This window comes from Squalius cephalus, assembly GCF_949319135.1.
Source record: "Squalius cephalus genome assembly, chromosome: 4".
In the NCBI taxonomy this organism is placed as follows: Eukaryota; Metazoa; Chordata; class Actinopteri; order Cypriniformes; family Leuciscidae; genus Squalius; species Squalius cephalus.
Window position 1 is genome coordinate 37,791,664 of NC_137125.1, and position 14,817 is coordinate 37,806,480.

Genomic DNA, 14,817 nt, shown 5'->3' on the forward strand with positions numbered 1-14,817 from the left:
AAACCTTTAAATTAATTAGCTGCGCACTGTGTGCCTTGTCCGCCTAAATGAATTATAAATAAACATAAAAAACTAGTAGGCTACTTGCAGTATTAAATCGTTTTTGACGTAATTAATTTGCACTGAAATGAGTCTGACACACGAGTCTGTCGGCTCTGGCAGCGTTGCTTCACGTGCACCTACGCAATATCAGATCAGAGCCTATGATTTCCAAAAATAGTACTATGTTGTCAACTAGTGATATCATGACAAGAACTTTTGAGGAATATGTAACAATTGTTTTTGTCATATGTATTATAATAACTGACAGACACTATAATTTAAGCCGCTCTGTGCAGCTCGCGAGTTCATAGAAGCTCAGCTGAGACACGAATAGACTATTAAACTTAACTTAAAGCTTTTACTCTTAAACACAAAAGGCACGTCCACTTTAATATTTATTAAACAAACCAGATCAAGTAATAATATTCAGCAAACCTTCTAGTAGCCTACTTCAATCTGTCTCTCTTCTCCAGTGGGTTGGGCTAATCCAAAAGAAGTGAAAACAAGGGGGGTGTTCTGAAGACACTGTTACCTGTGAAACAGCGGTGCTCTGAAAACACCCCCATTAGTAATTAGTGCTTTCCACCTGATGAAATGAACGCGACAAAAAAATCGACCAATCAGAATTTTGGTCGAGCCAGAACGTAACGACCAAATAATCGACTAATCGACTGGGAGATTACAGCCCTATAAATTATATTATCAAACTCAGTAAACACCATATTAATTAAGCATAGCCTACTGTGTACAGATGAGCCCAGAATATGAACGCAACATGTTTAATTGCATGTTAAGCGTTTTCCTCGCATAGAAAACCAAAGGGCTTAATGCATTAAGACAGTGGTATTAAAAGACCAAACTCAGTAAACACCCTACTATGTACAGAAAAGCAGATGAGTCCAGAATATGACAAAAAAGCTAATTTGTGTTTTAGTGCAAATCACCAAACCTGCCTGTGTTTTATTAACAAATGTATAACAATTTATTTATTTTTTTACTTTTGGTCCATTAAGCCCTTTGGTTTTCTATGTGAGGAAAATGCTTAACATGTAATTAAACGTGTTGCGTTCATATTCTGGGCTCATCTGTACACAGTAGGCTATAATTAGTATGGTGTTTACCGAGTTTGATAATATAATTTCTTTCTTTTAATATCACTGTCTAATGCATTAAGCCGCGTTTCAAAACATCATCGCGTACAAAAGTAGTACCATTTCATTGGTTAGGCGCCAACCAATAAAACGACTCCTTTGTGCCCTCCACCTCCACTGAGTTGCAAGTGCACAAGTTAGTTATGCATCTGATATATTGTGAAAATAGTAGCAAAAGCCTAAGTGATGTTGTACTACATGTTTATGTCTGTCATTGTATTTTTGTGAATGACATTTTACACATCGTAGCTGTGAGTGTAAATTTTAGCTTACGAATAATTATTGCTACTCTTTTACCTTCATAACGGACTGTCTTTTTATGTAGCTGAACCAAACGGCTGAGTAAAACTGGGTAAGCAGCTATGTTGGGCTGAGTCAATGTGACTGTCCCACTTCAGGCCCTGGAACTTGACTCCCCGACGGCAAGGTAGGGCAGTGTTGGGCTGTTCCTCCTGAAGTCCACTGTTTAGAGAGTGTTCTGCTCCAGGTTGTTGTGACTGCACCAGACAGCCAGCTGTAAGCAGACTCGGCCGTGTAGGGGGTGCAAGAACACATGCTTGTGGAGCACAAGTGCTGATCGTCCAGATGTTAGAAGAGAATTTTCCCAGCCTCACTAGCTGATACCTCTCTGTCAGGAAGTTGGTGACACAGAGAGCCGAGTTCATTTGGGCAGGAGGAGGTTCAGAATGAACAAAATGACATTCTGAAAGAAGGAAACACAATATGAAAACTGCATTTTACCATCCTCACATCAAATCCATTTATATTTGGAATACAGACATACACTTCACTCCGACAGACAAATTCACATCAAACAACTTTACAGCCATGACTAAACAAATAGTGCTGGGAGCACACAATGTATAACCATGTTGTCTCCAGCTGCACACAAAACTACTAATTGGTTATATTGTATTATCTAGTCATGCCAATAAAGCTATAAAAATGGAGTAAAATTCTCCCTCACAGGATTTGGTGTTGGTTACTCATTGTTGCTTTGTCTACAGGTGACATACCCAGGACACAAGACCCTCACACAGAGCATTAAAGTGCCATATGGTCCCGACTCGTTCTCTGCCCTGACACACGACTTCCTCCTCCAGAAGAGTGACAACAGCTCAGCAGGAACAGCACAACCCCAGTCCTGCACCACTGCAATCACAACACTTACCTTATTCATCCTACAAAGACTGCTGCTGTCCTGAGAGGGACCAAAGACTATTTTAAGGACAAAGTCAACTGCCTTTCTTGCACATTCAGATTTGTTAATTCTGTACGAAATCATGATGCCATATCTAGCATTGTCAAACAATCAATAGTACATATGGAGCATGTAAAAACTTGATCCACAGCCTTATTTAGGGTTTCACAGTGCAAGTTTTTGAAACAGATAGTGCTTTATAATGCTGTCAAATTTAAGATGCCTGCATTTCTGCTTTCAATATGGAAGACCAGTTGCTACAATATTGACATATGAAGCTTGATAAAAGTTGAAGGATATGTGTGTACAATTTTTAACTCTTGGAGAAACTTACTTGTTTTTATTTGAAGATGCTGCAGATAGTTTGTCAGGAAAATTACCTAAACCTTTTGCATATTAATGTGTCTTTGCAGCTGTGTAACATGAAGACAACCAAGCCAAAAAATCTGGTGCTCTTTCTACCTCACTCAGTCTTACTTTATTAAGACTGGCAGTGCCCTCAATAAACATCGTCTACACAGTGTCTGATTTTTCACATGTAAGATACTGTATTTAAAATACAATGAGTAGTGCTGTAAAATCTATTAATCGCACCTAACAAATAATTATATAAAAAAAAAACTTATGGAAGCTGTGATTAATCGATCTGACCGCACTAATAATGAGTCTTTTAATATGAGAAGTGTAACAGTTTTTGACAAAAAGTAAGAATCTTACTTTGAAAGGAGTAATGAGTAACAAATGCAATTTGAGTAAGGAGCCCAACACTGCTTGAGTGTATTGCATGTTCACTGAAGGGGACCCTAGTCAGGTAATATAAAAAAAATGCCAACAAATATTTCGGTAACACTTTACAATAAGGTTCATTACATTAGTTAATGTGTCAACTAACATTAATAAATACTGTAACTATTGCTCATAGTTAGTTCATGTTGGTTGATACATGAACTAATGTAATGAACCTTAGTGTAAAGTGTTACCAATATTTCTAATATATAATGACATTACATTTACACACATTTACATTTCCTGTCTTCTCTAAATCATGGGGTTCGGGGTTTACCACCAGTGGGCTGCTAGAAGTTGCATGGAAAATATAAGAAACATTAAAAACTTGCTTTGTTTCGGCCATTATTTGTGAAAGGCACTCTACATCAGGGTTCCTCAAACTCGGTCCTGGAGGGCCACTGTCCTGCACAGTTTAGCTCCAACCCTGATCAAACACACCTAGCTGTGAGTTTCTAGTGATCCTGAAGACATTGATTAGCTTGCTCAGGTGTGTCTGATTAGGGTTGGAGCTAAACTCTCCAGGACAGCGGCCCTCCAGGACCGAGTTTGAGGAACCCTGCTCGACATAATACATGACTACATTCAGTAGTGGCCAAAAAGGGATATTTGAGGGGAAGAACAAAACACTAAACTTGGTTAAGGGTATATATCTGACAAAATTGTGCAGCAAACTACAGCCACAGGTTTTATTTTACTACGCATAAAAAAATGCATATATTGACTACAAGATAATCAGTTATTAATATCTCGCTGGTTCTCTCGTTTTTGCATGTGTTAATATAATGAATACTATGAATTAAAATTCCACTCAATTAGCCTAAAGGTTTTAATGAAAGGTAAACATGTCTGAAATGTACATCTATCTCATGAAATTACTGATTAATAGCCCCATGAGTCATGTCATAACTTTTTTTTTATTTTTTATTTAATTACTAGCTACACTCAATTATTGTGTCTATTTTTTTCTGTTTTGTGTTTAGTATTACTGACTGCTTTTAAAAGGATTTCATAATTCACCATGACTCACCATTGTTCGGAGTCTGTGGCAGGTCTGCTCCCTCTCACTCCAGCTACGCTCAACTGTGTGTCGTGGTACAGAAGTGCCATTCCAGCAACCAAGACAAACTGCTGTGGGACAGTATTACAGGCACTGGCAAACTCATCTGTGAAGATACAACATGAAGATACTCAAACCAAACTATGGCAAAACTCATTATTTCATATTTAACATTTAACAAATATTTAATGAAAACATAAGCATCAATTTGCAGGACGTTTTAACCCCATCATTATTTTAATTGTGCCCATCGACAGCAGTTTCAAAGAACCCGGATGTTCCTTTGCCAAACAATTGTTTGCAAATATTACTTGATCTAAGGTAGTATAGCCTAGCTGAAACCATCAATTATTCTTGTCCGCACTGTTTGAATTGACAAATAAGATAACCTCAAAATGTATCCTCTATAGGTAGCAAGTATGACACTATCCCCTGGTTTCACAGACAAGGTTTAAGCCTAGTCCCAGAATAAAATGCATGTTTGAGCTGTTTTAACTGAAAGCAACTTGCACTGACATATCCTAAAATATATCAGTGCTACTGTTTTGTCTTAAGATGAACACCAGTAAAAAAAAAAAAAAATCTAAGGCACATTTATAAAAGCTTCTTTAAATGTCCTAATTGAACTAAGGCATAATCCTGGCTTAATCTAAGCCCTGTCTGTGAAACCAGGCCAATGCTAATTTAAGGGCCATTATATGGGCCACACACACGTCCTCCACATGCATGGCACACGTTGACACGACTGTAAACTGGGTTAGAAAAGAAATGAGACAATCCAACCACCACATTACTGAACAACGGTCATTCTGTACTTGATCAAAGGGCAGTTCTAATCATTTTCCTTGTATACTTTTTACAAGCACTCAAACAACAAATTAACACACTTATTCCTGGAAAATAAAATGTATCTTGTAGCCTGCCGGTTTAAGTTCATTAATATTAATTAAGCCAGGTTTAGCATTGATTTCACAAATCAGAATAGTGAAGAACTCAGGGAACATTTCACGAGCCAGTTCAGTTGGGCACTTGGGGAAGGATAACTGACCAAAACTGTACTTTGAAACCTTTCACATACCAGAATAGTTAACTTGCGCACTCAGGAAATGGTGAAGTGACCAAACCTGCACTGTGAAACATTTCACAATATGTCCATTTGAGCCTAGTATGACCTGACTAGATGACCCGTTTTTAAACTATTCGCTCTCCCAGTTTAAAACTAGATTAAAGACGCATCTCTTCAGCCAGGCATTCATATAATACTTTTAATCTTAGAGTTAAATCCGACCTCTAGGTCATAGGAGAGGACCTCTAGGTCACGCCAGAGGAGAACTGGCCCCCGACTGAGCCCGGGTTCTCCAAGGTTTTTTTTTTCTCCATTAGGTCACCTGATGGAGTTTTTTCGCTTCCTTGTCACTGTTGCCTTTGGCTTGCTCAGTTGGGGATATTTGGGGATATTTAATTTAATTAATCAATCAACAATACTATTGATCAGCCTTACCAAACGTGGACGTTTTCCACTAGAAACAAACATTGATGTATTATTTTAATTTAATACTGTGAAGCTGCTTTGATACAATCTGTATTGTAAAAAGCGCTATATAAATAAACTTGACTTGAGCTGATTTATCAAATGTCTTGGACCGTTTGCACAGCCTCTACTATGTCTTTATTACACAAGAAAAAACGTGACAGAACAGTGAGAAACACAGAAATGCAACAAAATTCCAAAAGTTCACAAATCAGGTGATTTCCTAAACGTGGTCTTCATGTTTTTTGGAATTAGACGTTAAACATTAAGAACGCCTTTATTATTACTAGCTGACTTACCAATGGGTTTGATGGACAAATGCTTTGCAGTGAAAATTCACAAATCTAGCAGGCTTTTGGAGCTATGTAGGGAAGGCTTGGTCTGTAGGGAATTCCAAACCTGCGCACATATATTCAAACGCACATAACTATAGAACCAATTCTTAATGCGCATGCGCATTCTTAAAACCAATCTGGAAATAATGCCAAACCAGCACATGCAAAGATAGAGTGTTGCAGCCATATTCACAGCAGCGCCATCGTTGATTTAACGCGAATGAAAGAGAGTCTGTGAGGGATAGAAATACATCTCTTCAGTTACTTATAGTCTACTGTTAATGGGGTTTTTGGATTGTTCTGTTGACAAAACAGCAAAAATATCTTTCCAATAAATTTCAATGGAAAAAACACTCAGACCAATATGAGCTGTGGAAAATTAGAAGTGATCTATATATACAGCGGATGTTATTGAAAACACTAAATCACAGCCTCGCACATGTCAAGGTGCTGCTCTGAATAAGGTCTATATAGCCTATTCATTTTTGGCATACTTCAGTGTAGGCCTACTTGTAGACAGACTACTGATCAGTATAAAGTGTTAATGATTAGTTAACTTGAAGATCGCCATTTTGGAACAACTAATTTTGTTCCAAGTATAGTTTAGTTGTAAAATAGTTTTAGTAAAGTACAATTTGAAGTTGTAGGGACTAATTACATGCATGATAAATTAAATGAAAGTGTACCTTAACTGTTATTGGTACATTACAAATGTATGCGTGTATTCCAACTATACTAGCAACATAGGGCTGTAACGATTAAAAAAATCCTTGATTGCAATTTACCCATGTTGAGTAACCGGCAAAATATCGGAAGTGGCGCATACAGACGAGAATCCATGAACCGCATTATTACACCGTTTTTTTAAGGCTACGCGATATATTTAAAACCATTTACAATCATAATATAGCATAGTGCTATCGTGAAATCACAAAGGCTGTGATTCAGTTAAATAAATATATGCGCTGTTCGTTTGGCCAATATTAAACAAGGATATGATCATGCCTTAGGCTTAGCTTAGTGTAACCACGCCGTTGGCGCCTTCTGCGGGCATTTGTTTTAATACGTAGCCTAAGTTATGTTTATATTAGTTTATATCATATATTTTACATGGTATATTTTAACAGCATTGTTCAATAAAACCCATATGATTACTTTGATACTTTATTTGAACCCACAATTTTTGATTGTTAATATATATGGGTAACACTTTACAATAAGGTTCATTAGTGAACATTAATGTATAAACCAACATGAACTACAGTAACAATAGCTACTTTTTGTAACTGTATAATCTTTGTTAATGTTAATTAATACAAATCCAACCTTTGATTTTAATAATGTATTAGTAAATGTTGAAATTAATATGAACTAAGATTAATAAATGCTGAAGACATATTGTTCATTCTTAGGATGTTAACTAAGGTAGTTAACTAAAGTTATTGTAAAGTGTTACCTATATTTGTATTTTAAGTCATTTTAAAGGCTGTTGTTCACTTGGATCTATTTTTATTACCACAATTTTTTTATCTGATTACTTGATTAATCGATGGAATAATCAGTAGAATACTCGATTACTAAAATAATCGATAGCTACAGCAATATACCTGCTATGATAGTGCACCATTATACTTTTAGCTTATACCAAATACTAAAAAAATGAACAGTACTGAATAACAGTATACTTTATTGCACTGCAAACCCCTGTAAGTTAACAGAACTCTAATTAAGCCATCCAATTGCCTTTTGTTTTTGAACCTATAAATCTAGTGTTTTTAGTTTAAATAGTTGATAACATGCTACCTGTCCATGATTACAGTAAATTTATGTAATCAAATATTTTCAGTTAAAGGAATAGTCTGAATGAAAATTCTGTCATCATTTACTCACCCTCAAGTTACTCCAAACCTGCATGAATTTCTTTCTTCTGCTGAACACAAAAGAAGAGATTTTGAAGAATGTTGGTAACCAAACAGTTGATAGACCCCATTGACTTCCATAGTAGGAAAACAAATGGAAGTCAACAGATTGAATGTAGGCTTTTATTCACACATAAACATCAACTCATACATCAGTTGTGGTAAACAGAAGCTCAAGCATGTTCACTTGACAAGAACCAATGAGGTTCATCATGTGTGTTAAGCAGCACAAGCATATGGTGTGAATAAAATAATAATAATAAAACAAAATTATGCGAATAAAAGCCTTCATTCAATCATTTCATCATATATAAAGCGATCGTTTTTTACTAAACCACTCAATTCATATATGGATTAGTTTTATAATCTCTTTATAAACTTTTTGAAGCGTCAAAGTGGTAACGTTAGCGTAACTGTCAATGCTACAGGACTGGGTCAGATTGTATTTAAAAGTATATATATCTTCTATCTACGAAAAAGACCATCTACGAATGTCTTACGGGTTTGGAACAACACGGGGGTGAGTAAATAATGACCGAATTTGACATTTTTGAGTGAACTGTCCCTTTAAGGCAGCAATCGCGACCACGCGAACTTTGTTACATCAAGCGAGAGAGAACTTATACAACTTTAGTGACAAACAACGCTCTGCTTAACGTTTAACATTATATTACACAACTTACCCGGTCAAAGACAAAGAACGTGCAAGGAAGAGGCGAGCAGTACAAGACGTAGGCCTACAATTCAGTTTGCATTTCGCAACAACTCTCCTCGCGGCTCACACAAGCAGCACACCGATCATGACGCGCAGAGCCGCACTGCGCAGCTGCGGGAATTACGCGGGCTGCACCTGGCACCGTGTGATTACGTTGCCAAAAATTACGTCAAACTAAACATTCAAGAGGCAGCACCGAAAAAAAAGTTGGTTACTTACATCAAGACAAACAAAAAATGTATTACAAGTTTATTAAAATTGTTTTTTAACATGGACAAACGGTGCATAATCTAATTACGTATGTGCTCATTTGCATAAATACCAATAAACATTGGTTATAGCCAGGTGAAAATGTCTTTTAGATTTTTTTTTTTTTTTATGCTTTATTGTCAACAACAGGTAGCATGTACAGTGCCATATATTGTATAACAAAAAATATTTCCCATGCCTCCTTTTTGAATCTTGTTGACATATAACAGTAAAATACTTAATGTTAAGGTCTGAATGGAACCCATTTAGGCTACCCATGAGCCCATGATAATACATAGAGGCAGGAAGAAGTACTTTAGAAACCAGCCTTTATTAATTATTATTGCAGAGATGGGGATTGGGGCTGGGTCCGTGGGACTGTTTCTGGGGATTCACTTTTTATTTTACCTACCTTTTGTCTTCTGCATTCTCCTTACCATTGTCTCCTGTTCTTCCCTCAGACTCGTCCCCCAGAAACAGTCCCACGGACCCAGCCCCAAACCCCATCTCTTAAAAATGAATAAAGGCTGGTTTCTAAAGTACTTTTTCCTGCCTCTATGCTCATGGGTAGCTTAAATGGGTTCCATTCAGACCTTAACATTAATTATTTTACTGTTATATGTCAACAAGATTTTCAGAACAAGAATTTTCATGGTGATATGTAAAGGTTATAATTTTTACCCTATTCACGTGAAAAAAAGAATGAATCGGCGTATGAATAGGCTATATTTTGGTCTTTTTCTAAACTTTCCCATAAAGGGATTCTTCTGGGCTTTTTTTTTTTTTTTTCTTACTCAGGACATATGGATACAAAATCAATTGAGTTTGCTTCTTTTGCAATTTGTTCAAGGTTGACCCCCATTTTGGCTTAAAATGACTGGACTATAAGGCTGAACATCAAGGACCATGACCAAAATCACATAGCATTTGAGCCTGTTCATAAACCACCCTCACTGTTTCAAAGGGGCTGTGAAATGTTGTTTTTCTTTTTTTAAACCATGAAGAAATGAAGAAAGCAGAAGAATGACTAAAGTTTAGCATCGGGTCAGGAACGGAAGGTTATTGAAATAAACAAGAACTGTAATGCACACCAATATTTCTTTCTATTACCTAAATATTTCTGCAGGTGGCAGTGTTGCTCTTTTCTCATTATTGTCTCTCATTTAAGAACTCAAACGTTTTTCTTTCTTTCCACAATGCACTATTCCACTATTAGGCAACCAAATCATAGCAAACTGATCAATATACAAAAACATCTAAACGCTATAAATTAAATGGACGATCCCTCACTAAATTATATGAAATATTTTGCTGACACATTTTCATTCATTTTGTTCTATATGTAATGTAATAATTATTAATAGTATTACAAGTTAATTATTTAATTAATTATAATCATTGTTATATAATTGAATTTATATGAATTTAACAAGTGAATATAATTACTAATTCATTTATGAGAATTAATCTAATAATACTTCCCCCATGATCGATTTTAACAAACAGATATTCATTAGACCAGTTCTTTCTGTCCATTTCAGTAAACATAAATGTCTAAACGGCGAACAGATTGCCTATGGCAGAATTTTTCAGATGCCCTCTGCTTCTTCCTAAAGAGAATTATGCTAATTTTCTTTCTGAGTTCAAAAGAGGCCCTTGTGCAAACAGCCTTAATGTAGCGCAGAACATAAAAACAGAGAAACCATTTGCTCCTCTCTGTGGCTCTGAGCAGCTGTGGGTGTTAAAGAAGCTACAATTTGGACAAGTGCTCATTTAAATGCACTTTAACAAGTAATACATAAATCTCTGATTATGTTCGTCTACACCTACTTATCTAACAAGAAAATCCAAAACACAAGTTAGAAACAAGTTTTTGGGACAGGATTCAATGCGACAGCTTGAGTTACTAAGTTTGGACGCAGTACATGTTGTTTTTTTATTCAGAGTTGAAGAAATAAAACTACATTAAAGCCTGAGGCCAACATTCAGTTGTTATGAGCCACAGTGAAATATTCGTGTTTCTAGACATGAAATTGGATGATTTGTTTTATTTGTATGAATGTATTCAGCGAACAGAAAGAAGAAGGCACTCTTGAAAATGGAGAAAATTCAAAGGTGCAAAATGTATGTGGCCTTCAGAAATAAATTACTAGTTGTAGAGTTCGATCAGACACTCCTCAGGTGAACGCTGGACTGACTCGTTCATGAATAAAACGTCAAAATAAAATGAAACAAGTTCAAATATTTAATATTTGTAATAATATATTATGTGCAATATATAATTAAAACTATTTAATATTAATATTTAAAAATGTAGCTCAGTAACATTGTTTTATATACTCAGTATTTGAAACCCCAAATTATAGGCTGATCTAACCTAAAGCAAACATTGTGACAGTTGAAAGTTTTCAAATCAGGAAAAACAAACACGTTCAGGATGTGTTAACGATAACAAATGCAGATTTTTTGGCTTCAGAATTTGGGTTTGCGCCCAACAGATTGTGTTTATCCACACCTGCACAATTAAAAAATTGCCTTCTCACAGCTGCTTACAATATTTTGTCATTTATGCTGAGATCTCCCTGTCTATTCTGTTTATGATCAAATATGACTATAACTATAGTTATTAAATGTTGATTTGAGTTTCAATTTTAACAGTCTTATATTTATTATGTGTAAAGAAATGAGTGAATCAGAATCAAGCACTCAAGAAAGTATAATAAATAAATATTACTGTCCCTTAGTCAGACTTTTATATAGAGAATATTTTTTAGTTCACTAAACTTCACTAAAACTCAAAACCAAACAGATGGCCACTGTGTTTTAATGGATATGCTTCTGTGCGTGATAAACAAAAAGTTTTGTGATTTTATTTTTGGAATTTCAATTTCAATGCATTATTTTGTTCCAAATGAAAAGCAGTGATGGTGAAATACAGTCAGATCCCATTACCGTGTGGTACAGATCAATGCATAATACATACGAATTGCATTTGTTTTGGCAGGGAAGATTGGCTGGTGGACGTCTGGCAATCGACTGCGCAGCAATCAGAAAGAAGAGCTGGACGCTCGAACACACACCTGTAATATTCAGAAACCCCAGAGAGACATCCATGTGCATGGGCTGGTTTGTTCATGGTCAGAGAGACAACAGACTGAAAAGCTTCAAATGATTTAACTGCTACAAGCGGCGCTAACCGTCAGCCTGCGACTGCGATTTATGCTAAATCATGTTGGTTTTAATTATAAACTTTCTACTGTATGAGCTGACAAAACGTCTTTCAAACTGTGCGTTTACATTTACGGTCATGTTCATAGCAGATGCTTTTCTTATAATGGCGACTTACAAGAGCATAAAAGTACATAACCGGCAGCTAGCTGAGAAAACACGACGCTCGCTAAGCCAGACCTCTGTTTCTCACCACACGCCTTTAGCTAACACAGACATGAAGCACTGAACATAATCTGGCTTTACACATTTTAATTACCTGTTCTGTGTAACAATAATGTGAATTATGAACCAGCCGCTAAAAACACACTGGTAATTGCACTGTCATTTGTTTCTGCAAAGCTGATTGCTGAAAGTACCCATCAACCCCGGCTTTTTTTTTTGTTTGTTTTGTTTTGTTTTGTTCGGAAAGCGAGGCCGATTTTACGTTTGTGTGTTTGTTGAACTGAACAGGAACTAGATGGCTGCTTTTCACTATTGACATGCCTCTCAGGTGCCTGACTTGTGTGGTGGGTGATAAGATGGTCTTCCAATCAGAGTGAAAGAGCTCAGCATTCAAGTCAGGTGAACTCAGTCTGAATCCCTCGCTGAGACTCGGCATACAGATATTAAACCTTTGCTAGCTAAGGGTTTATTAATTGTTCGTTCAAACCAGTGAAGTAAACTCATGTTGTTTTAAACCAACTGCAGCATTACTTGCACCATCATCGCCAATAAGAAGGAGAATATTCCTCATGACACCTCATTCATTATCATATGTTGCACTTTCATTGCAGTACAGACCTGATCAAATGAAACAATAACAGTCTCAAGATTCATTCAAAAGGTAATGAAACATTACTGATGCTTGCAGAGCCATGCCTCTGAAGACGACGAAGCAAAAACAATAAGATGGGGGACGTCGATATGTGCCTCTATTTGTGGTCAGTGAACATAATGGTTTGTTAATGATGACTGAACAAATATGGAGGAGACGAGGTGAGATTCTCATTGACTGCTGCTATCGGACACATTATTAGTCTAATTGGAAGTGAGACGCCGTCAGTCTTATGTTAACAATCCCGGCATGGCTAACAGTCCCTGAAATCTCATCGCATGTGGGACAAATCAGACATCTGGCCGACAAAATGAAGGGTGGAAAGAAAAACAAATTAGTTTTATGATGAACAAATGACGACAAGCAAATGCATTCATTACTGCGAGTGACTGAGACACAAGAAGACAAATGACTTTTGGTGACTTTGGCTGCTCTGTTGTATTGATGCTTGCTGTCCTTAAAGCAACTGTTTACAAGCAAGCTCAAGGTCACATGCTGCCGTGAACTACCATATTCTTACTGTTTGTTGGCTTATTGGAATATCGACTTAATATAGCATCCATTCTGCAATCTAAATGTAAAATGTGATAATAAGCGCCTGGTAACTTATTGTTCACCAAACAGGCAAAGCAACAGATCCCGTGTCAGTTTGAAGTGAAAATCATTGTGATAGTTTTGCAGCTATATTGGCTCCTCTCTGTTTTTATGCGACGGATCATCCGCCCTCCTGGTGGAAGTCCTCATTATCTTGTTCCACCCACTCGCTATTTCAATTATTTGCCCTGCTCGACTTCAGGTCGACTCCATCATATGCCACTGGTGTTCAGACAAACACGCAGAGCTCAAAATAATACTGACACGTGGTCACAGTTGATCGAGCAGGAAACCTTGTTAAAGCCAAAACGGTCCAAAGCAGAAGCACTGAATCAGTCGATTTTTTCCTGGGCTTTTTTATTAGTATTGATCACGTATTTTCAGATGTGAAGCATTTTCAATGTATCTAGCCTCAAGGCTTTGACACAATCAGAGTAATGTGTAAAAATTTCAGATGGAAAGATATAAAAGCGCGCATGGCAATGGTCGAAATTAGTATGAAAGGGAAAATACACTGAACAAAAGCTGAACTGAGCTGAACTTCAAGATCTAAGACTTTTTCTATGTACACAAAAGGCCAATTTCTCTCAAATATTGTTCACAAATCTGTCTAAATCTGTGTTAGTGAGCACTTCTCATTTGCGAAGATAATCCACCCACCTCACAGGGGTGGCATATCAAGATGCTGATTAGACAGTATGATTATTGCACAGGTGTGCCTTAGGCTGGCCACAATAAAAGACCACTCTAAAATGTGCAGTTTTCCGAAAACCAGCCAGTATCTGGTGTGACCACCATTTGCCTCACTTAGTGCAACACATCTCCTTTGCATAGAGTTGATCAGGTTGTTGATTGTGGCCTCTGGAATGTTGGTCCACTCCTCTTCAATGGCTGTGCGAAGTTGCTGGATATTGGCAGGACCTGGAACACCTGTATACGCCGATCCAGAGCATCCCAAACATGCTAAATGGGTGACATGTCCGGTGAGTATGCTGGCCATGCAAGTACTGGGATGTTTTCAGCTTCCAGGAATTGTGTACAGATCCTTGCAACATTATCCGTGCATTATCATGCTGCAACATGAGGTGATGGTCGTGGATGAATGGCACAACAATGGGCTTCAGGATCTTGTCACGGTATCTCTGTGCATTCAAAATGCCATCAATAAAATGCACCTGTGTTCATTGTC

At 37.0% G+C, this 14,817-nt stretch overlaps 1 protein-coding gene and 1 long non-coding RNA gene across 2 annotated transcripts in view; one reads left to right on the top strand and one right to left on the bottom strand.

The window, feature by feature from the left end:
• Window positions 1-3,523, top strand: part of cpm (carboxypeptidase M) — a 42,630-nt gene extending 39,107 nt beyond the window's left edge. Inside the window, exon 9 of the mRNA XM_079868390.1 lies at window positions 2,201-3,523. Within this exon, the coding sequence (XP_079724516.1) occupies window positions 2,201-2,398 (198 nt within the window). The 3' untranslated portion in view covers window positions 2,399-3,523. The remainder of the gene's footprint in view (window positions 1-2,200) is intronic.
• LOC307156796 lies at window positions 1,409-8,050 on the bottom strand. The gene is made up of 3 exons (XR_013820805.1): window positions 7,997-8,050; window positions 4,211-4,346; window positions 1,409-1,896 (listed from the first exon to the last, which is right to left on the bottom strand). It is a non-coding gene; the product is annotated as an uncharacterized lncRNA (long non-coding RNA).
• Between the last annotated feature and the right edge of the window lie 6,767 nt (window positions 8,051-14,817).